This window comes from Aptenodytes patagonicus, chromosome 6, assembly GCF_965638725.1.
Source record: "Aptenodytes patagonicus chromosome 6, bAptPat1.pri.cur, whole genome shotgun sequence".
Lineage (NCBI taxonomy): Eukaryota > Metazoa > Chordata > Aves > Sphenisciformes > Spheniscidae > Aptenodytes > Aptenodytes patagonicus.
Genome location: NC_134954.1, coordinates 59,363,494 through 59,386,554, shown reverse-complemented (window position 1 = coordinate 59,386,554; position 23,061 = coordinate 59,363,494). Strand labels below are relative to the sequence as shown.

General features: G+C 44.8%; 1 protein-coding gene across 1 annotated transcript in view; it reads right to left on the bottom strand.

Annotated features, from left to right (window-relative positions):
- Window positions 1-12,823: 12,823 nt before the first annotated feature.
- The window catches only part of MARCHF4 (membrane associated ring-CH-type finger 4), a 108,116-nt gene continuing 97,878 nt past the window's right edge, over window positions 12,824-23,061 (bottom strand). The window contains exon 4 of the mRNA XM_076340799.1: window positions 12,824-13,927. Within this exon, the coding sequence (XP_076196914.1) occupies window positions 13,566-13,927 (362 nt within the window). The 3' untranslated portion in view covers window positions 12,824-13,565. The remainder of the gene's footprint in view (window positions 13,928-23,061) is intronic.

Sequence of the window (23,061 nt, the reverse complement as noted above, 5' to 3'; positions counted from 1 at the left end):
AAATGTACTGTGAATGTTTCAAATGCCTCCTGGGCTGTAGTTTTAGTGTAACATGATGGGTTCAAATCAAGCTCAGGACAAGGAACACCATTTTGATGGTGTCCATATGAAGCATAGGAGTGATCCCACCATAATTGCTGGTGCTTGTGAGCTCAGGCCCTGTGGCCCACTTGCTGGTGGGGATGGAGTGCTAATAGGAAGCCAGTGACATCTGCCCCTGCTCTGCAGAAGAATAGCAAGTCTTGGCTTTCCAGAAGGGGAGACTGAGACAGGCTGCAGGTCAAGTGATGGGAGAGGAGCACTGCTGTTTGGGTATCTGAGAAAGGCAGTCCAAGGGATGTCTCCTGGATGTGGAGCTGTCCCTGTAGAACATCAGTTGCTTGTTGTGTGGGGTCATAAGCGATTCCCTTTCATAGATCAATTACTTTGGAAAATATAATGGGCACCAACAGCTTTGGCTTGTTGAGCACCTGATCTCCTTCAGCCTTGCAAACAGTATTTTAAAGCCTCGACACACCCCTGTATGCTGCTTCTTGTTTGCTTTGACTGTCAGGCAAATGCCTTAGTTAAACATGTTCAGGGATGATTTCTAATCCAGGGGCTGTCCTTTGGCATGAGGCTAAGCTTTCCATCAGGCCAGCTAGTTGACTATGGTGGCTGTACTTGCTCCATTCTGCCTGGGTACTCGGCCTCTCTCTACCTTCCCTTTTCTGTTTTCTCAGGATTTCCCCCACCACCACTGCAGTCTTTAAACAAGAAAACAAACAATTCCCCAAAGCTCTGAAAGATGCTTCTGACACAAGATGCGCTGTAATGATTAGAACTCTGTGCAGTATCACGAGTCACAAATGGTGACAATCGTAGGACTAGCTGCCTTGCTGTTTAAAGAACAGCTTTTTTGCCAGGCTTCATTCACAGCCTTGCAGAGTTTGCTGTTTAAAAAATGCTGGTTTTCCCCTTAGAGTTTAGAAATTCAGGCCTGAATTTTCAGGAGGTAGCAGTAATTTGAGGGCCCTAAATTTGCCTAGAAAGGTTTTTTTTTACTTTTAGGAAAAGTTGAACAGTGTTCTTTTGGGAATCTGCTTTTTAAAGTCCTCTGAATTGAACACCCTGAATTACTTCATCCTTTTTGCAAATTCGGAACAAAAGTTGAGAATTGGAGACAGGTTGCAAGCAACAGATGTTGCAAGCTTTAGGCCATAAGCACAATTAACTGCAGGGCTAAGATGTTTGGTGGTTGGAGTCTCATACCGACTGTGGATGGTAGGAGAACCTCACAAATCCCTTAGGTTATTTCTCCCTTTTTCAGTAAGATGAGTGAAGAAAACAATGTTTTGGGGACCACATCTTGTATTCAGCCTGGGCAGCTTAACTTGCTTCCTCTGATTAACAACGTCAGAGGAAAGATGACTGGCTCGACTGCTGGCTACCCACTACATGCAAAAGAGGGGTGGGTGCTTTTTTCCTAAGTTTAGGGATGGGCATCAATTTAAAAATGAGACATGGGAGGCCAGTCAAGCATCTCAAATCATACTAGACAACTGTGTAGCAGTTTGATGCTGAATACAATTGGGATGAATAATTCCTAGGAGGTGCCTATTTTTCTCTGATAATTACGAAGGCAGCTTAGAATTTGACAAGTGGCCTTTAGATGTATAAAGTTGGGTGAGCTGTAGCTGTAGATGCCTCGTTAAATACCTACATAGGCAGGTTGAAATAGATGGCCTTAAGCACTGCTCAACTCATAGAGGTGGTTACTGGAGATTGAGGACAGACGTAGCTTCCAGGGTCACTCCATGTGCTGTGAACAGAAACAACTCCAGATCTGGCATCTTTTACCACCATGAAACCTTCTCTGAAGGGAAAGGACAAACACATGGATTGTATGTGGAAGTGGGAACCTTGTGAAATGATTCAGCCTCCCTTTACTCTGCTTATAGCCTTGAAAACGATCCATTATGCTCTGACCTGAGATTGCTCCAAAGTTCGATAAGGCTTTAGTGACGCAATAAAGTTCACAGCATTCACAAACTAAAGAAGGCTGCGGACATTTAAAAATATATAAAATAAATGAGTTTATAGATGTCTGTTGTTATTTAGTGCATTAAATAACCAGAACATTGTTTACATTAAGTAATCAGTGCTTCTCACTCCCAGCTAAATTCAAAATGACAGGGAGGGGAATACTTTATTCTTTGTAAGATGTGCAACTCTGTGACTGTGTCTTGCCCGGATGCATGGAGCTACTGTTGGCTGTTTTTGTGGACGTTAGGCCTTGTTTACAGATATATGAGTAACTGATCTTGGTAATGCACTCACAAGGTTTCAGCTAATCTACTATAACTGCCTGTGAACAGGCTGTTTTCCCCTGCAGATGCAAGGTAACTAACTACATTTCCACTTTGGCTGATGCCAGTTTGTCGGGCAGTAAGACCATGCACATCAGAAGACATCACGGTGTAGCTGGTGCACATCCCTGCACGCCTTGCACTAATTTTCTGTGTGCCCATAGCAGTTTGAGTGCTATCTCACACAGGCATATTTTTACACCTGTAAGCATGACTGGACATAGGTGTGCAGATTCACGCAAACTTTGTTGCAAAGCTGGTGCTTTAAAATTAATGGCTATTAATTCATTGGGAGATGAGGTTTTTTTGGTGATGGATGGTAAAGTAGTGACTTTTGCAAATCCTGCAGTGAGACTGACTCAGTTGGCCCCACAGAGATGCTCCACTCACTGCTCTCCTGTGCTTTTGACTCTGTATTGTAAAACCAGAAGATGTGAGTACTGAGGAGCTGGGAGCACGAAATGCCCCAAGGGCACAGTCCTGACCTTGTGTGCCCACTGAAGTCTGAGGAAACATCCTGCTGATTTCAGTCAGATTTATGTCAGGCCCTTAGGTGATCTCCTTCAAAATTAATAAACCGGTTGTCTGATATGTTACATCGGGAATGTTATCAGTGTAATTGCAGACAGTTGCTAGCCATCTTCTTCATGGATTGGCATCCTCTGGACATTGGGCGGATGGCTGTTGTATCACTTCTGGAAGTGACCAGTAACTTGTGGATGGGAGACACTGTTGTTTGCTGTTTGAAATTCTTAAAACAGATTGTTTTCCCTTTAAGATTCAGGTAAATATATTCCCCATGCAGATATACCTACTTTCATTGTAGGTTAGGTTTTGAAATTTTCACCTGTTTCTAAACCAAAATAGTTTCACGTTCCCAGTGGTTAAAACATTTTCCTGCCACCACCTTGCCTGAAATGCTTTTTACTCTCAAGCCTGTGATTTTTGCAATTCTGCTGTGAATTTTACAGCTTGAGCTCAGATCCCAATGTTTTGGCAACACTCCTGTCTGTGTGTGAAGGAATCCAGGCTGCAGTATCACTCCTTGTTTTACAGACAACCTTCTATCTCTCTAGAGCAACCCAGTGTTTCAGCATCCCCGTTCTCCTGAAACCCACTGAGCTGGCAAAGACCACAGTGTGTTATAGCTGCTACAATTCAGCAGAGCCCTGGCTGGCTGGTGTACGAAATTACTTTTGGTCTGAGCAGGTGCAGGGCACATTATGGTTTTTAGCACATGTGTGCACAGAATAAAACAAACCCTGGGAGGCCTTCTTCACAAAAAGTATTATTCCTAATTCAAGAATAACTGAGTTACAGTTAAGATGATGTGTGCAGTAATTTGTGTTTGCCTAGCCTGGGTGATGCAGCTTTTTGATAATTGAGGGCTATAATCTAACAAGTGGGTTGTTAGTCAGTCTGCAGTATGTGAAAGACCCAGTTTGGGTCGTGGACTCACAGAAAGGCTGGTTGGAGAGGACTCTGTGAAGTCTTGTCTACCAGTGTTTCATGGCTCCTTCCTCCTTTCCCTGAGGATCCTCTAGAGCCTGTCTTGCCCTCTTTTCTCCAAACCATCAGTGTTATTGCTGCAGTGATCAATAGTTGCCACCAGCCTCTTCACACCACATCTCCCTTCTCTCTGCCAGTCCTATCCCTATTCCCTATCTTCTGCCCCCAGCCCCTGCTCCTGCTGTCATATCCCCTCCCCTTGTTGTTTGTCCTCCATTTCTGATTAGCACAGCTGTTTCTTTCCAAGCAGCTCCTTGTCCTGCCCATTTCCTTTTCTCCATTTGTTCCTTTCTCCCTCTCCATCTCCCTGTGTATTTCGACAGACTTATTGGAATAGACCTATATTTAAAAAAAAAAGAAAGAAAAAAAGAGAGAGAAAAGAAAAGGACTTATCTGATTTCCAGGGGAAGGATGAGGAATAGACTCGATCTGTCTCTCCAGGGCAGGATCCTCACATGTGCAAGCATGGGAAAGTTCTGTGACCCTTCGGCAGAAGAAGAGTTTTCAGAGCTTCTTGTGACCGTCTTTTGTGAACTCTATGTTTGGCTGGTGAAGCACTGCCCTGCTTTCCTCCTGAGACAGGAAGGCTGTGAGGCTGGTTGCACTGGGCTTCTAGGCACATCACCTTGAAAAGTGATGCTCTAGGCATTCAGTAGGCACTACAGAAACAAGGGGCAGACTCCAAAGGTGTCCTGGGGTACAGCTTGCTGTCATGTGCCCAGCATTGAGGAGAGGATTTGCAGATCTAGCCTAGTTCTTTACCAACCCCTTCCTACCATAGCACTGGTAATTGCTTCCATGGTCCTCACTTTCTCTGTGCATGCTTGCTCTGAGCGTTCCCTGTGTAGAAGTTCACACAGCAATTTGTAGAAGATAAAGCCCTGGAGTAAGGGCTGACTCCAGTACTGCTTAGGCGGGAGATGTTCATTGTCAAGGGCAGTTCTGTATTGTCCCTGGGAAGGACCTAGCATACCAGAGTGGGTACTCTGAAAATAGCAACATTTTTCAGTGCTTGCCTGTACTTGCCATGGTTGCCTCAAGCTTCTCTCTTGCACATAGGGAAAGCACTACACATAAACCTTACAGTGATGTTTGGTAAATGATTTTTGCTGTTTAATGCCATAAACAAATGATAAGTCAAAGTGCTAACACATTGTGCTACGTACGCTAAGCCATGGCATTTTGTTCAAATCCCTTATGTGAAGTCTTGACCTCTGATGTGTAGGCAGAAGATGAAAGCTTACTGTATAAGGCCCTGTGTGGATCGTGGCCAGAAAGAAAGAGATTTTATTGACCGAGAATGGCAGTAAACAAACAAGGAAGGAGGTAAGTTTCACAGTGTGTGTTACAGGTTAACAGAGGAGAGGAAAAGATTAACAAGAGTCATTCATTTGCTTTTTTTATTATGTATATTTTCATTAGAAAACAACCTTGAACGCCCAGGAATAGTTTTCTAATAAACGTAAGCTCATGAAGAGCACTTGGAAGTTTCCATTCTGGGTTCAGGAGAATGACGGGACAGTAACACAGTCGACATGGTCATTCCTCTTAGTCAACCCCTCCCTTGTGGCTGATTGTTTCTTACATTGCAGCCTTCCCTTCCCCGTGCTTCCTGCCCTGAACAAAACCAACCCCCCCTCCCAACCCCACAGACATCTCTAGAAGTCTCAAAGATAGTATTTCTGCATGGACACACCATTGACTCATCTCATCCCTCAGTGGACATAGTGATTCCTTCCAGGCCCGACTTAGGACCCTACCAACAGACCTTGGAGATCCATGCAGAGACACTGCTTCCTCTCCTGGGCAGATCCTGCAGTAGTGAAGGATCAGTCTGTAGTCCTTGGGAGTGATTTCAAAGGGGACTCACATGAGGAGATACAGAATTAGCCTACCGGGGACTCTGCCCACTGGGGATGAAGATCCAGGGAAGCGTTCTTACCACCCCCACTAGCTACCTCCCTTCTCACTCTCAGCCTCTCTGGGGCAAAAGTCCTGAAGGGGTTGATGCATAGCTATGGGCTGGTTGTGCTTCTGGAATGAGGGAGATTTCCTCCCCAAGCCTGGCCTGCATTGCCTACAGAGGGTTTGTTTATAATGGAGAGCTGATGTGTATGAGCTAAAAACATGAGGGACGAGGCCATTTTGTTTTGCTACCATATAAACCTGACAAAGATTCTTGCTCCCCTCTCATCAGGGCAGACCTCACCCAGTTTTACCACCATCTAAAATACAAGTCCTTTGTCCTCACCATGTTTTTGGCTCAGGTACGTCATCCGCTCTAGTTACCCTGAGGCTAAGAAACAAAAGATTCCCCGTGCCATTATCCCACAGTTTGATAGCAGTGAAGGAGATGCTTGAAAAGAGTTTGTTCTTCTGGATTAAGAAGCTAAACTCCATGAAAAAGGGTTCTGGTGGCCACGCCAGTCTAGAGGGATGGGAGGAAGGTTTGCGTGCCTGTTAGCAAGGAGTAGAAGGGCTGTCCACATTCCCATCTCAGAGAGATGCTCTACTATTTAGTAGCAATGAATCACCCCTTTCCAAGGGAAAGTGAAAATTATGGAGTAGTGAGTGAAAGGGGGAATACAATCTCATAAGAACATAGGTACTGAGATCAGTTGTTCAGAGAACATCGATTTTTGTCTCTCTAGCTGGGAAGAAGATCAGGTGGGCTGGGTAGAAGTCTGTTCATCCTTCTAGGAAAAAGGACTGAACAACCTCTGTGATGTGCAGTGGAAAAACTTCCAGAAAAATGTGGCAGGCTGGATTTTAAAGGAAAGCTGTCTTGTAATGAAGAGCAAAGAGCAGAGTAGCTCTGTCACCAACTTGAACTCTGAAAGGATGAGATAGGTCACTTGCGGGGGCACACTGGGCATGTGCAATTCTTGTGATTATTGATATCAAAACTTATATAAGCTGATAGATGCTCCCACTGCCCAACAGTGACTTGCTAACAACCTGCTACCAACAGGTTGTCATCCTGCCATAGAGGGGCACAACTGGAGGCAAAACGTCTCTGCCCGATGCTGGCTATCCCATCCTGGGAGAAGTTGTGGTCCCTTGTAGAACGTTACGCTCTAGGAAGGCTCCTTGATTATGAGCAGACTCTTGTCACTCAGACTTTCTTTGAGCAAGCAGGGAACTGAATGTGATGTCCTAATTCTGTTTGGTAAAGCACATCTTGATGCATAACATAACATATAGAGAAGCATCTCCCCTTAGTACCTCTTCTCTACTGTTATTTAATTCTTTAAGTCCTGGGTATCAGAATCCTTCTTTTCTTTTCTTTTCTTTTCTTTTCTTTTCTTTTCTTTTCTTTTCTTTGCTTTGCTTTGCTTTGCTTTGCTTTGCTTTGCTTTGCTTTGCTTTGCTTTGCTTTGCTTTGCTTTGCTTTGCTTTTGCTTTTGCTTTTGCTTTTGCTTTTCTTTTTCTTTCTTCTTTGATGCTTGGGAAAAAAGGACCTAATAATAGAAAGTAAACAGGCTGGGATCAATACTGTCAATGTGGCTTGGAAAAGAATTTCTCTCTGAGTCCTTGTCTGTGTTCAGAAATCCATCTCTTGTCAAACAGTTGTGATGGCAGGTGTTTGTGCTTTTGCATCATTGTGCTTGTTTGAGTATGGCTCAGGTAAGTTTGAGGGGTCTTCAGTCTGTTTCCCGCTGCTGGAGCTGAGCATCTGTTTTCCACATACTTCAGCATTAATTAAATGCTATACAATAATGAGCACGAACCAGAGACAGTCCAGAGGTCACATAAAAGCATTTCCCTCTTCTGTTTTCTCTTTGCCTGAAGTCAAATCATATGTCGTACTTTCCACAGAGCAACTCCCTAGCTCCTGTCAAGACTTATTCAATGCAGTTAAGTATTCTTTCAGGTTTATTTGGATTTTTTTTTCCTTTTCTTTATGTTTTCAGGATAACATTTGTAAATATATATGTATATGTGTACATATATTTTATCTTGTAATTCCAGTTCTGGAAGAGAAAACATCATTCTTTCATCAAAGGAGAAATTCACCCACTGACCTGGAGGTAAGCTGAATAATGAACTAAGATAGTTTTTGATGTTTGTGTAAACAGCACAGAAGTGTCAGATTCTGTTCTCCTTGTATCCAATGTGATAGATGTGAGATCAAAGACTGCCTTCAGTAACTGCAGCATGTCGGGCTTGCATCATTGAGGGAAACGTTCCTAGAGCCATCAGCTCATTGCTGTTGTATGGAAACCAATTGATGTTTCACTGTATCTCTCTCAACATGGAAGTGAAGGTCAATGCAATAAGCTTCTACACTTGTTTCTCCAGGATTCAAATATGTCATTGTCTATCGATGAAATGTGTTTGCCTGTCTGGATACATGAAGGATGTAGAAGACTAAAACTAGTCTTGGAGGAATCCTGTGTCTATGTCTGCTCAGGAGATCTTCAGGGCTAGAGTCTAGGGACAGCAGAGGGTATGAGCCATCTGTTGGCTCAGGAATGAGAAGGAGCAGTCACAGGTGAGGTGAATAGTGGAGAGGAGGTTAGGATACTCAGCCAGTAGTCACTAAGGCAATTGCATTGCTGACTATTTCCCTCCAAGTGCTTGACCGACGTATAATAGTAAGAGGAAGGAATAGGTCTTCTGGCCATGCGTTCTCACAAGGAGATGTGCAGGAGTCCTGGTGGATGAACCACAGCTTGGAAGTGCTAATGGTGCAGCCTCCTCCTACACTGAAGAGTAGCAGTACTTTGCTTAGTCAAAATAATCTTTTTTCTCTTGAGGAAAACAAAGAGAAGATGCTTGAATGACTGACCACCATACGTGGGCAGGGGATGGTCTTCAGAATTGGAAAATCTTCAGAATTGTCCTCCATCTACAGGCATTGGCTATGACATTTTACTGCTGCCAGATACAAGGGCTTCGAGAAGGCTCAGGGACCTGGCAGACATGAATAGCATTTTCCTGTCTCCCCGAGTGAAAACATAGTGGACAGCCGACACCTCTCTTGACTCAAATCTATGCTGCTAACTTGCTCGTTCCTTGCATCGCCCATCATGGTAAGGTAGGACATGGACCTCTTCCACATCTTGCTTGGGAAACCACAGCAGGGAACACACCTGATTTACTTGAAAAACAGTCCATCACTTCTGGCATTTGAAATTGGAAACCAAGTGTTAGCGGGCTAAATGGGTTTTGCTAGCATTATGGGTTTTTTGTGGCAGCCAATTAACAGCAGGCATTGAGATTGGCAAAGTGAATATATATCAAAGAGGACTGACTGATGGTTATGGAGTCTGACTATTGATACAGACTCCTAATGGTCCCTGTGTTCTCTGATGACCCTTGGGTTAGTGCATGTGCTTGAGCCATTGCAGGCACAGAGGAAGAGGGTCTGAACTTGGCAGTGGGTATTTACCAAGAGACTGGGTGGCAAGAATGGAAGAGCTGTGGAAGCTGGAGGCCAGCACTGATGTTTCAGTAGGCAGGAATAGCATTGGCAACTGACACAGAGCAAAACACCTCTGAAGAGCATAACCAGAAGAGCATCACCAGAAAGACTTGTCAAAACTGACGGAAAATCAGGGGACTAGCAGAAATCACGAGGATGAGCAGGACCACACATACACGATTTCTGATGATGGCTGAACACAGTCCTCCACATTGACCACCCCCAAACGGTGTTGGAGGACCACAAAGCCAAAGAACTGAGGGGTCTCCACAGTGATAGGACCTGGAATTTTCTCCACAGGGAGAAACAGCTGCCAAACTCTGCAAGCTTTGTTTGTCGGTGGAAGCTGATCTGACTGTTTTGTAACAAAATACAGAGAACATCTCTTCAGGAACCCAGCAGACAAGACTAGAGGAAAGATATGGGGAAGAGGAGATGCCTTCTGTAGCATAGCTCTGCCCCATCTCTTCTGTCTGCTAGAATCTGCCAATACGCAATGTATTTCGCATGTCTCGGGAGCGTACTGTCTCCATTTGCACCTTTTAAAGTCCTGCATAGTAGCACAAAGGGGATGGCACAAGGAGGTTCTGGGAGACGAGAGAACTCTGCTATGGAAGGAAGAGACCCACATCAGTATTTCTGCCATCAATACTTTGGGGAGGAAAGAAAAAGAGAATCCAAAACCCCAAACCCCACACTAAATTTGCACTTGTTCTCTCAGGCTGGCAGCCTAGAAGTTCATAAACTCAGAAGTACCTTGTTCTGGAGTAAACTGTTCTGAAAACAGTTTCCAATGGCTTTCCCGAGTTTGCTTTGCTGGTGGCAGCCCTTCGGCTCCATGCTGGCACGTGTATGAAGCTCTTTGAACAAGTTTTGACCTTCCTTTAGCCCCTCTGCCCATCAAGCCAGCTAATGACATGCTTCGTATTGCACAGAACACATACAATTGACAAGTTCATAGTGTTGTTTAAATATTAAACAGTCTAGACAGGCTTTTGAGTCTTATGCCGCTATGAAAAGGCTCAGACCATACCCATCTCTGAAATTGGGCTGCGGGATCATTTGCACAGTAAGACAGACAATAAGACTTGTATACATTGCCATGCAACAGAAGAGATCCCGAACCGCCAGCCCTAAGTGGAAAGTTTATTTCTAAGCACAATATATGGAAAAACCAAACCAACAAACCCCACAGAAATAGAAAACGTTGTAGCAAATCCCTGGTCAAGTAGGACTTTATGTCTGTCACTACCCTGCACCTCACAGCCGCTTAAAATGTCATGCAATGGAGGAGAGGGCACTCGGACGACACCCTCCGCTTCGGATCAAGGAGGATCTCCAAGCAGGAGAGGGCCGATAGGACTCCCGCTGAGTGATTCGGACTGTAACCAGCAAAAGGGCAGCGCTGCTCACCCCCACCACATGCTTCGTGACTACCGGTGGTAGACTTAGCACTTCAACAGGCTTTACCAACGTGGATTCTCACAACACCCCTGTGAGGTAGGTACGTATTGTTATTCCCCCTTTGCGTGGAGGGGGGACTGAGCCAAACAGCCCAAGGCTACAGAGTCGGTGGCAGAGCTGGAGTGAGAGTATGCAGAGTCCTGTGTGCTCAGATTACTAGATCACACCACTCTTTCATGGCAAGTTGTGCTTCTGACCTCACAAACTTTTAGCCGTCAGCCAAATTAAAGGAATTTGACTTCTCCATATTAAATGAGCGGAGGGCAGGGAGGGAAACAACATCATGTCTGACAGCTGTCCCTTCGTCTGTGTATGCTTCCCCTTTCTCAGAACCACCATTTTACCCATCTCTTGGAATGAGGACAGCTTCCAGGACAGGCATGGGGGCGAGAGGCTGCTGTGTTTGCTTGCTTTGGCCAGGTTTCTCTCTACTGTGGATCAGAAGCAGTTCTTCCAGAGACCATTCGTTGCAACACCTTCATTCTAGGGGCAGCTGCTTTTAGAGATGATCGGAATTGCCCCTTCCCTCTCCCTCTGCCCACCAACATCCCTTCCCTCCCCTCTGCCAAAAGCACTCTTTGGTAGATAGTAAGATTGGTCAGATAAAAGTACAGTGGCCTCAGAAACCATGCTGTTTCACATGGGTCCTCAGTAAGTCAGCTTTCTTGGCTGGTGTTTCACCTCCCACATTCTCTGCCAGAGAAGTACCTGTTCTGTTGCATTCTGATATTCAAAGGGACACTGTCAAGTAATTGAGGTGAAAAATATGACCTGCCTTGAGATGCTAACCTCCACCTTCAATGTTGCAGAATGGCTGGTGTGTTCAAACCTGGAGGCTGAAGTTTGACACCTTCCCCAGTCCAGAAACACCTGACACATGACGGCCTAGCTGCCAAAGGAGCTGGTGGCTTACATTTGCCCTGGCTCCAATAGAAGCTGTGCGAGGTGCTGGTACGATGACAGAGGGCAGCTGGACACAGCCATTGTGCAACGTTGCTCAGCACTGCTGCTAAATGGATGCAGTTTGGCTGAAGTCCTTATCTTAATTTTGGGGGGAGCTGGGTTCAGGCTTCATCACTACGAGCTCATTGTTTTGGGATTGCTGAGCTGTTGCTCCTCAATTAGCTAATCTCCGTCTTTTTAGGGTTCCTGCCCTTAACACTTCCTCTGTGGCAGTTGCACTGGCAAAACAGCTCAACCCCGTAGAGCTGGGACATACCCTCCATAGAGCGAGGACAGTCAGCAGGAAATCAGTAACATGGATTTCCTCCTGTTGCAGAAGAAAGGTAGGGCGGAGGAGGACAGGGATGGTGAAAGGAATGGGGTGAGCGGAGAGAACGGTACGTGCCCAAATGGAAAAGGACAAAATCAGTAGGGAAAGAAATTTTATTTTCAAGCTTGTAAGAGAATATTACAAACAATGGAGAGTAAAAAAAGCCCAAACCCTAAAAACTATTTAAAAAGTACTTGACAGTGTCCCTTTAATATCCACAAATGATTCAGCCATTGTGCATTGAAAAAGAATGTTCCTGAAGAGCAACCGATACCTTCGAGGATATATCCCAGAGAAGGAGAGTTATTAGAAGTGTTACATATTCGATCAGCAACTGTGCTCCCTCTTCAGACTAACTCTCTCTTGAATGGTTGAATGGAATAGACTCTGTAATAAACTAACAGACTGGATGGTGAAAGGATCAGCCTACAAGACTGAGTGAGACTGTTGCAAATCGAGCAGCAGGGATACAGACACCTAAAAAAAAGATGTACAGCTCTAATGCATGAGTGTCTGAATCGGCAAGGTAGCAGAAACCCACCGAGATGGGTCAGCTTCTTGTGATTGGAGTAAAATGGAGGAAATTAACCTGGAATGTCTGCATGGGAAATTATGTGTGTAAGTGGCAAGATTTGGATGCTGGATTTGGGGTTATGAAGGCATAAATCACACCAGTACTTGTGCTTGGAACACCTGTGGAGCGTTTGTACAAAATTTGCCAAAAATGCCTATATGTCAAATAAAGGTCATGGAGCGCCCTCCCCCCCTCCCAATTCCACCCTCACAAAGCCTTTGTCAGGAACATTATGAAAAAAACAGGTTTTTTGTTTTAGTGAAATTTGGGTATGCCTGGGTTTTGTTAGATTTTCTTGGTGGCATGATTCAATCTCTCTTTCTGTAAATCAATATTGAAAAATCCCCAGCCATTTCACTTCAGGTATCCTAGGGTAAATCAAACAAGGCTCCAGAGTGACTCATGAAACAAAACGACTCGTAGCCTTGGTTAATCACAGTCTGGAAAATAAAAATATTCCACATATTTCGTTCCCTTCCTTGTTTTTATAAATCTCACACTGTGTGTGTGTGTGTTTGTGTGCACGTGTGTGTGTGTACGGGGGGCATGTACAGAGTGTTACCTATTCCAGGTAATAAGATTTGTAACACATGCTAAACCGTCTGTTCCTCTGCTTCCCCAGAACTCTGCCTACTCAGTTTGTAGTCTGTATTGCACTTGTTTTGTTGGGTTTTTTTTGTGATTTGTGTCGGTGTTTTTTTTCTTTTTTCTTTTTTTAAAACTGGCTGGAAAACATTAACCTCTTTAGCATGAGTGTGCAGCTCTCCCTCTACCTGCTTTTTTCCTCAGCTGGCCAGGTGCCGCCTCTTATATCTTGTGCAGTTACCAAAAAAGAAAAGGAGAGGAGGAAAAAAAAGAAAAAAAGAAAAAAAGAAAAGGAAAGAGAAAGAAAAAGGCACACCATGCTCCTCTGCTTTATGAGTTCTTTGTCTCCTCCGCTTTGTGTTAAGGCCTCCTGAATTCCTCGGCTCAGACCGTCGTGACCCTCATGACGAGCTCTCTGTTACTACTAGACTGACTCCTCTGTTCGTGAGGCCTCAGGTGGCTGAGTATATGCAGGATGGTATAAGCACAGTGGTGGTCAGAGAGGGTGCCTGTGGCATGGCCGGCAGCCCGTGCCCCGCTGTCGGCTGGAGCGGAGTTAGTGGCTGTACCACCAGTGGAGGACGAGTGGGTGGTTTGGGAGGAGGGGCGCTGATTTGTCCTCGTCCCTGTTTTTTGTTCCTCCATGTCCTTTGTTTTGTCATAGTTCAGCACTTTCCACTGCTGATTGACCGCCTGCCACCGTTTAAAAATCCGGTAAACCGAGGGCCCTTCGTGTATTATTAGACCTGGAGGGAAGGGGGAAAGAAATAAACATAAAACAGAAACAAAACTTTAGAAAGAACCATAAACCTACCCCAGCATCCTGCCCCCAGCTAGCTGGTTAGCTCAGCTCTCCCTCAGCCAGTGTTTATTCAACGATAAATCATGTATTTTGATTACCAACTGGCAGAGCACCGGTGCTCCTGCTCTGCTGGATCCCTTTTCCCTGAATTAAAAGGATTACAGCTTTATCTCAGCAATCAATAAATGGATCGTAAATGCAGCAGAAAGTTATGCTCTTACAGCAAAACAGTATCTGTATACCAATAAACACCCGAAGTTTATCTATCACTGGAGTGGTTTTGCGTGCTGCATAGGCATGATTCACCCAGCTAATGGCGTGTGTTTGGAGGGGGTGTAACTGGATCTGACGTGCCGGTGACGTCTGCTGCACCAGTGTCATGTGCGTGCACAGCCCGAGTCTCTCCCCACACACACACAGCAGCAGAGCAGACACGCACATGGAGGCCAGAGGCAGCAATCGAGCAAAAAAAAGGGTCTGTCTGTACCTATAAATGGTTTGTCATCTTAGGCAAAGTTTTGCTCATCTGCAGAGCAGGTACCCCATTGTACGTCATTGCTCCCTTCCAAGGGGGAAAACAACACACTTGAAAGAAAGGGCAGATGTGCTTACGCCATGTGTGCACTGAGTATGTGCATCATGCATATGTCCTGCTACCCATCTGCATATCCCAGAGCTGATGTCCGGGGGATGGCACTGGGCTGTAGGACAACTGACTTCTAATGGTGTCTGCATTTGAAAGAGAGTGAGCAGCTCAGGCCCTTCCACCCCGCAGTTAGCTCACCTCCCAGCGGTCTCTGTCATCCATCCCACCCTTGCAAGAGGACTGAAAGATTAGATAAAGTTAGACGATGACAGTACTTGAGTATTAAGCTCTGTTATTATTCAAGCTGCTAGGCTTTGGCTAGACCCTTTGAAAGCACTAGGACCAGCACTGACTGCAACACTGTGTTGTTCTTATCAACTGAGACTGGAGGAAGCTGCAACATCTCTTGTAGCCTGGCTTAGTTAGCACGCTGTAATATAATTAAGCAGCTTTGCTAGAGAGTGGGATTTATGCAGAATGAGGGGGGTCTGAGTCTCCTTGTTTTGTAGCAATCTCTCCGTTAGGAAAGTGCCTTTGTGCCCCAAGTAACTGAAGCCAGACCAGTAGGTAGGACACGTACTGTATGAGTTAGCACATGGATGGCTTCATTGTTCTTAATAACAATGGCTTCACCATTCTTGGTCAGGATCAAGATTATCAGAACCATTTCTAGGAAGAGCAGCTCTCTTGCCTGCCTTTTGCAAGCATATTAATACGAGGGCAAAGAACAAAAGACCCACAAGAAGTAAGAAGCAAAATCATACCAAAACAAGGATGTTACCTTGACCAGCATTGTGCGGGGAGATGATGGTCATCACAGAATAAAGTGGTTTACTGCTATCCTTGATGAATCAAATGCTAGGGCTTTACCCTCCACCCAGCTTTTCCAGACTGTTCTAGTTTCTGATGACAGGTAATTATTGGAGTAAGTCTGTGTATATCAAAAACCAAAATATCTGAAGGTCATCCTACCCTTAGGGCTGACCTCCCCATTACTCACTGATGAGATGCAGCCACCTGGTTTCTTAGGATCTGCATCTGATTTTACAGAGTTTAAACTCTAGCTTCAGTACAGATTGAGTTTCTAGCCTCTCTGGCTTGAAGCATAACTAGAAGCCCTGCTGACTTGATCACATAATAGCTTCAGGGGACTCTCACATTCATCGTAATGGGGTGCTGAGCCTGCGTACTGGCTGTAGAAGTAATCACATTAGATAGTTTAAGTATTCAAATCTGGCTATTTTGGGACAGGAATGGTGTTGGGCACTACAGTACGGGAGAGATCTTTACTCTGGTTCCCATAGACCAGTGAGATTGCACAGCTGTAATCCTGTAGTGATGCAGCTTTTCATAACCAAACACCATGATGTCATAATAGAAAAATGTGGTTTTTCCTCCCTACTTTGAAACATGGTTGAGAATTCTGACATCTTCTGATCAAAGCATCAACCATAAAAAGCAGGACTTAGGGAAAGCCTGCAGATCCAGCCAGGGAAACAGAGCTTTGAAGCAGGCCTGAAATGGATCAGCCCATGACAAGGGACATTAGACATATATTTAAATGAGCTGTCTGATCTGTAATGAATGAAATTCCACTCTGATCAATGACAGAGCCAATGTTTCTCTGAGACCACTTTAAGCCTTGGATAAAAGAGCCGAAATCAAATGTTTTCTCCTTCGCTGTAGAACATTCTCCATAGAATCAAATCCATTCTCCAAAGTATTAAACACTGAGCCAGGATTGTAAATCTATTCTTAATTACCTTATCACAAATATTTAATGCGCAGCCTGATTCAAGAGGGCTGTTTATAAAATTCTTGTTTGTTTGCCTTCTAATTATAAATGTTTATGATCTTATGCAATTAACTGTGTGATGCTGATGGATGGGTTGCTGAGTCAACTGAGCACCTGTTTTCTTAGATAATTTTGGTTTCCAAATATTTATAAAAGTACAAAATAACTTGTTTTTGTCTGTATTTACTGGGCTCTAAATTACTTATCGATTTCCCAGCGTCAAGCTCAGGAAGCTGTAAAATTAAAAAGGAACCAAGTGGAGGGGTGGGCAGGGAGGCGGAAGTAACAGTGATTCATTTGCAAGAGTAAATACCAAGAGTAAGCAAGAGTCCATCAGTTTATATCAAGCTGCAGGACACTTAATGCTCCCATCGAAACAAATTTTGTCTGCCTGAGATAAATTAGGATTGGAATTCCTACATTCAGCTCTGTGTGTCCCCTTCCAGAAACACCCCTCCCTCGAGGATCATTCTTGCTTACAGAGGTGAAACTTTCCAATTAAATGCCAGGCTTAAGTGGGAAAGCCTTCAGGAAGAACTGTATTCAACTAGAAGTGTCCAGCTAGAAGCATTTAGTCCATAAGCCAAATCCTGTGTATGTGGGGAAGATAGCAGGTTGGTGTGAACTTCTCTCTTTGTGCACTTTTCTCTTTTCAATGCAGAAATGTCTATATGAGAATTTTGCATGGATTCTGGTAATGACCTGGTCCTTTTCCACTCCTCCCAAGTTTATCTCGCCATCTTCTGCTTCACAAAATCTGTTCTTAATGGATCCTCTGTGAAAACCATCCTCTTCAGAAGGACAATCTCTGAGAGTTTCACGCAAAACGTGTCAGTCCAGATTGTTGCCTGGTCCATTAAATCCCTTCTTTGTGGTGTTGGTGAAATGAAACTCCTATGCAATGTGGGCACTGAAGATGTGCTGTTCTCATTCCCACTTTCTCATGTAGAGACCTGGCTGGACCAGCATCAGAAGAAATTCCTTGAGCTGAAAATTGTTGAATGCTGGAAGAAGTATTCAGGGGAACTATAATATACACTTGTCTTGTTCTTATTTCACTCTTATGTCTGTTTGTGGCTATTGATGGAACAGGGCAGCTGGCTAGATGGAACCTTGGCCATTCTTATATTCATTAGACATTTCTACTTGCACTGGCTTGTGCCATGAAAAGATTTCCCAGATGGCTCTGGAACTGGAGACAGCCCATACTATGTGACGGGGTCATTAACCTGACAGCAAAGTCTACAAAAAAAATTTCTAATGCCTCTGCTTGCATTGCCACATTGATGTGGCTGTGCTGTTCCCAGGACAAGACAGTACCTCTGAGCTAACATGGTAGGGCTAACCCAGCAGTGCTCTGAATTAACACACTCTGAATCTGGAACAATATGTACAGGAAACCATACCGATCTCTTTTCACTGTGTTCACTCTCTCCATATATTAGCGTTTTTTGCTCTTTCTCTTGTGGCTTTATTATTATTGAGTCCATGCAGAGGGTCAGATCATGGTCAGCCCTGTGGAGCTCTGTAGAGTCCAGGCAGGAGGGACTAGTGATTATCCTGGGTGCAGGGATTACTTCCCAGACCTGAGAAGCTGCTTTGTGCTTCACAGCACAGGCAAACACAATAATACCTTGGCAATAGGTTATACCAAAACTGTACACATTGCTTACGCTGGTATCTTATGCTTCCTTTCATTTATTATACATGGGAGAGTACCCAGCACCCAACCACTGCTCTTATGAAAAACTATCACAGTAAGTTACCCAGCCCCAAAGAGCACAGAGCCTGGTTCCAGGTTGGATTTAAAGCAACAGGTAAGCAACACCAATAGGGGTTGACTAGGCAAGAGTTGTGTCAGTGCGGTTGCATGCCCAATCAGTGCATGCCTACAGCATCTGGGAGAGCAAGCTGACAGTTGCTGACTCTGGGGAAAGACTTACCTCTTCCATTTACACCCTCCCTCACTCTCATTTTCATACCAGAGCAAGAATAACTGGACTGTTTCTTTTCCAGATGATTAAGATGCAGTCTGCAACAGAGCTAGCACTGGTGCAAGCAATTTAATTTCCATGTTCTACTGATTGCCACAGCTAACCCTGAGCTTCTGGACTCTTAAAATGCAGGAGTTGGAAAGGGGAGCCTGACCAAGGGTGAGTATCATGGCCCAGAGATAAGGCTCACGTCGCTGTAGGATTTCTCTGAGCCTTGCAATACCTGCCCACACCACATCATGATCCACATGGGCAGTCTCTGTGCAAGGCAGTGTTCTTGGTGCTGAGGGTGGACACATATGGGCTGTGTGCAGGTGGCCCTTTGTATCTTGGGATTAGTCAGGACAGAAGTGCATTGCCATCAGTGGGCCTGTGGCAAGACTGGTCAAGAGAGAGGTCCTCAGCCCAATGGCTAGAAGGGCTGTTGGAAGAACACGGGCAAAACCCAGATGTAACAAGGACAACTGTGTGTGTGCCTCTGGATGGGCAAGGGAGGATCAGCTGGTGCACCACCATCCTGTGAGATTGACCCGAGTGGTTGCGAGCCTCCAATTTAAGGCAACTTTGGAGCAGCAGTTTCCCAGAAATGACAAGCAGTCACCTTCTGCACGTTGTCAGCCTCTGCCACCAAGTGATATTCTCACCAGGACTTTCAGCCTCTAATTAACCTTTTTCTTATTCCAACACTTGCCATGCATTTTCTTGAAAGAGACAGGCAAATTTGTGGGGCAGGAACTGTTTCTCCTGTTTGCCAGTAAAGAAACCACCAAAACAAGGCTTCTGCTGACAGTGAGTGGTACATCACCACTGTGCTGTCACTCACGTTATCTACAGGAGGAAAAATCACAGTCCATTCCAGCCGGTTACTCTGACCTGCTTCTCATAAAGTCCCTGTCCTGCCATCTGAGCTGTCACCTCTTGTTTCCACCTTCAGCAGCACTTTCCCCCTTCGGTTTCCTTTCCAAATGCAGTTTCACCTCAGCTAGACAGCTGCCATGTTTTAGCTGTTTCTGTTGCTTTCATTGCTGGGTGTCAGGGGAAGATTACGGTAGCTGTGATCAAAGCTTAATGTTTGCATCCACAGCAGCAGTGGCTCAGGCTGAGGCAAAGCAATCCTTCTGGGAGATAACACTTTCATTGCCAGGCTTTCCCTCTATTGACATCATTGTGTACACAAACCCTTCTATCCTTTTCTGTGAATTCTTTAATCTTTTATGGCAATCTCAGATTCCCCCACTTTTGTTTCCAAAGCTCCAGCAGCTCAGCCCTCACTTATCTCTTTGCCTTAATCTCATCCTATATGCTCCATCCTTAGCCGCCTTTTATCTTAACCTAAGAGCAGAAAAGTGGCTGTACTGGTTCAGACAAGGGGTCTGTCTATCATAGCATCCTGCCTCCAGCAGTGGCCAACAAGGGAGGGTGTAAAAACAAAGCTGGGAGAGTGATGTTTCCCTGATGGGCTCTGCACACTGCAGGGGCCGTACCTAGCCACAGATGGTCTCTTTTGGCTTATTTGTGTTCCCTAACCGTAGGTCTCCAGTGTAGCATAGTAAAGTGTACTAACTTTTGCTCTGCGCTTTGCATTTGCTCAAGTTAGGCTGCCCCGCCGCTTCCCAAATTCTCATAGTCCCCATGAGATCGTTCCATTCCAAAAAGTGCTTTAGAAATAACCATGAATCTCTGCCTTACCCCAGCTTCGCAAGTACCTTACAGTACATGGTGACAGATGAGTGACCGAGCTCCCACTGGACCCTCCCAATCCATACTGCTTTTCAGTGCAATCCTCTGTACTTTATCCCTCATACATGATGCAAGATAGTCCTTGGTGATAAACCAGGAAAAGAGAGCCAGAGGGACCTTTTCCTGCAAATACGGGCTGGGAAAGGGGCACCTAGTATCTGGCATCCCTCAACATTGTGGAAGGGTCAGTTCCAGTTGAATATGACAAGTTCTTTAAACAACCTAGCATCTTTAATTCCTCCAGTGGCCGAGACTCAAGACTGCAGAACTGTGCTCTGTAGGCAATGGGGAAGAGGGTGAACCAGGGAGTGGGGAGAGGTAGATTCGTAATTGAAAGTCATGTTGTGGCACCAGTGGGACTCTGCACTTGGTCTGATTTGGGAGGGGAGATGTGAACATCGGAGTTGACCAGGAGGGGAATCAGGTAATGTCATCCCCCTCCTCACTTCTGTTCATCATCTCCAGAACCTCTTCATTTCGCCCCCCTTTTTCTCCAAGTAAATTCCCCAAAGGGGTGCAGCGCCCAGAGCAGAGAGGTGCAGAATCAGCACTGTATACCCCACCTTCCTTTCGATACCCTGTTGAAAAAAACTGACATGTCACAGAATCGCTGTCTTTGGCAGTGTGACTGCCTGGTCCAGCTTGTGTTTGTGATTCTGATTTCTCCTTCCTAAGGGTAGCGCTTTGCACTTCTCTTTATTCAATTCCATCTTGCTGATTTCTCCAATTTGCCAAGACAATTTCAAATGCTGATCTGATCCTCCACAGTGCTTGCAGCCTTTCCAAGCTTGGTGTCATCTGTGAATCCGATAACAGCACTTCCTATTTCATTATCTAAGCCATTAATAAAAATATTGAAGAGACAGAGCCCAAAACAGTCCTACTTGAAACGTGTTTCCAGTTTATGGTACACCATTGACAACTACTGAGAAAGCAGTTTTTTGATTGGCTGCACACCTCCATTATAGTTATTTAATCTAGACCACATTTCTCTGGTTTGTTGAGGAGAATCTTAGGGCAAAGCACCAAAAGCATTGCCCAAGTCACGGCATATCAAACTGACTGCTTCCTCCTTAGCCACTAGGACAATTACCCTCCCAAATTAGATATGGTTATACTCTCGTGCTCATCAATTGGTTAGTTAAAAAATTATTCTAGTATCTTTCTATGAATCAGTTAAGCTGATTTGCCCTTCATTTCCTTGATGCTCAGTTCCTACCTTCTTTAGTGATAGAGATTATATTTAAAGCTAGGTACTCTGCCTGCATTTCCCCAGCTGCCTGGCACCTCCTGCATCCTTCCCAAGTTCCTGATGATGAAATGCTCATGGGTCAGAGACAGCTCCTGCAGCTTCCTCTGAAGTTCATTAGGACATGCTGACAAGGACAGAGATAACTCGTTTGAATACTTTTGAGTCTGTTCTTTTCTGATTCTGCCCTGGGCTCTTTTCTCCTCATTAAAATTATTTTAGTTAAATTTTGAAGACTGAAACAAAGGCAACATTTAACTCTTTGGTCCTTTTTGTATCAAGTATTATTTGAGATCTTAGACTTGCCTTGTTGTTCTTCTTATTTTACATATGCTTATGGATCCATTTCTTGTTACCTTTTGTATCTCTGGATGGTAATCCTGGGGTTCAGCTCTGACAGCTCCCCATGCCTGTGTGATTTCTAGAGATTTTTCATTAGTTGCAGGCTCTTCTTTCTGCCTTTTGTGTGATTGCAGCTTCTGATTTTGGTTCCTCAAAGACCTCCTGATGCAGCCTCAGTGCTCTCTTCCCACGCTTCTGAGCTTTCCCCGCGCAGGCACAGTTTGCTGTTGTGCCTTTAGTATCATCCCTTTTGGCAGCCGCGAGCTGTTCGCAGCTCTTTTATCCTTCAGATTCTCTTCCCAAGAGACAGTCCCTGTTCTGGTCCCTTGAGGCTGCTGCCGCTGCTTTTCTGGAGTCCATTATCCTCGCATCATACTTTTCTTCAGCTCAGGAATGCTTTCATCACACAGTCACTTTTCATACAAACTACTGCTACATTCAGATTTTCAGGGATTCTTTCTGGTGAAATCAAGTAGGAAATATAGACTCCTTCATAACTGTTACCTCTGCTTTCCAAAATATAAATTTTGTCCCCAAAATGTTTCAAGAGCTTAGTGGACAGTCTATCTTGCATACAGGAGAAGTCCAGGTAATGGACGACCTGAGACCTCTGGTGCTGTCTTTTAGACATTTCAGGTAGTTGCAAGACACTGGACCAGTGAGCAGGATGTCTCTAGTCTGCAAGACATCTAGCAAAGGTCTGCTCCGAATAATGCAGGAACTGTACAAGGAGGGTGTGCAAGCTTATAAATGTCCAGCATTGAATGACATCTAGCATAAACTGAAAGTACATTCATAATGATTAGAGCTCGAGTGAATGCTTAGCATATGGAAAAAAATAATTAGCTGATTATAATCAGGCATTTTCTTATCAATCATTCTCCATGCACATTTTTTCATATCTGAAGAACTGATTAAATATGTACAAATTTGGGCTGTGTTTTAGCTCAGCAGAACTGGGATGGCTGCATGGCTGGAGCCTGTTGAGTGCTGTTGATCACTGGATGACATGTGCTGTCATGGAGCCCACAAGTCTGGGGGTGATGAAACATTCCTTTTGCCCATCACCCTTTAAGTGTATTTGCTGTAACGGGGTTCCACTGGCAGGCAGCTTTCACAGCGATGTATGAGCCATGCTTGGCTCTCTTCAGGCCACAGGGGCCACAACTCCAGCAAAACTGAAACTGAGCCCCTCAAAGGGTGAGACCTCCGTTGCCTGGGCAGAGCCCCCACCAGTGTACACAGAAAAGCTGATCCCAGCTGTCTTGAGGAGGTATTTTATGGATGTATGGACTCTTCCATTTTGGGTCATTAACAGCACAGACAGGCTGGTCCCCAAGCCTCTAACTGCTGACTAACAGGCAAACCTTGT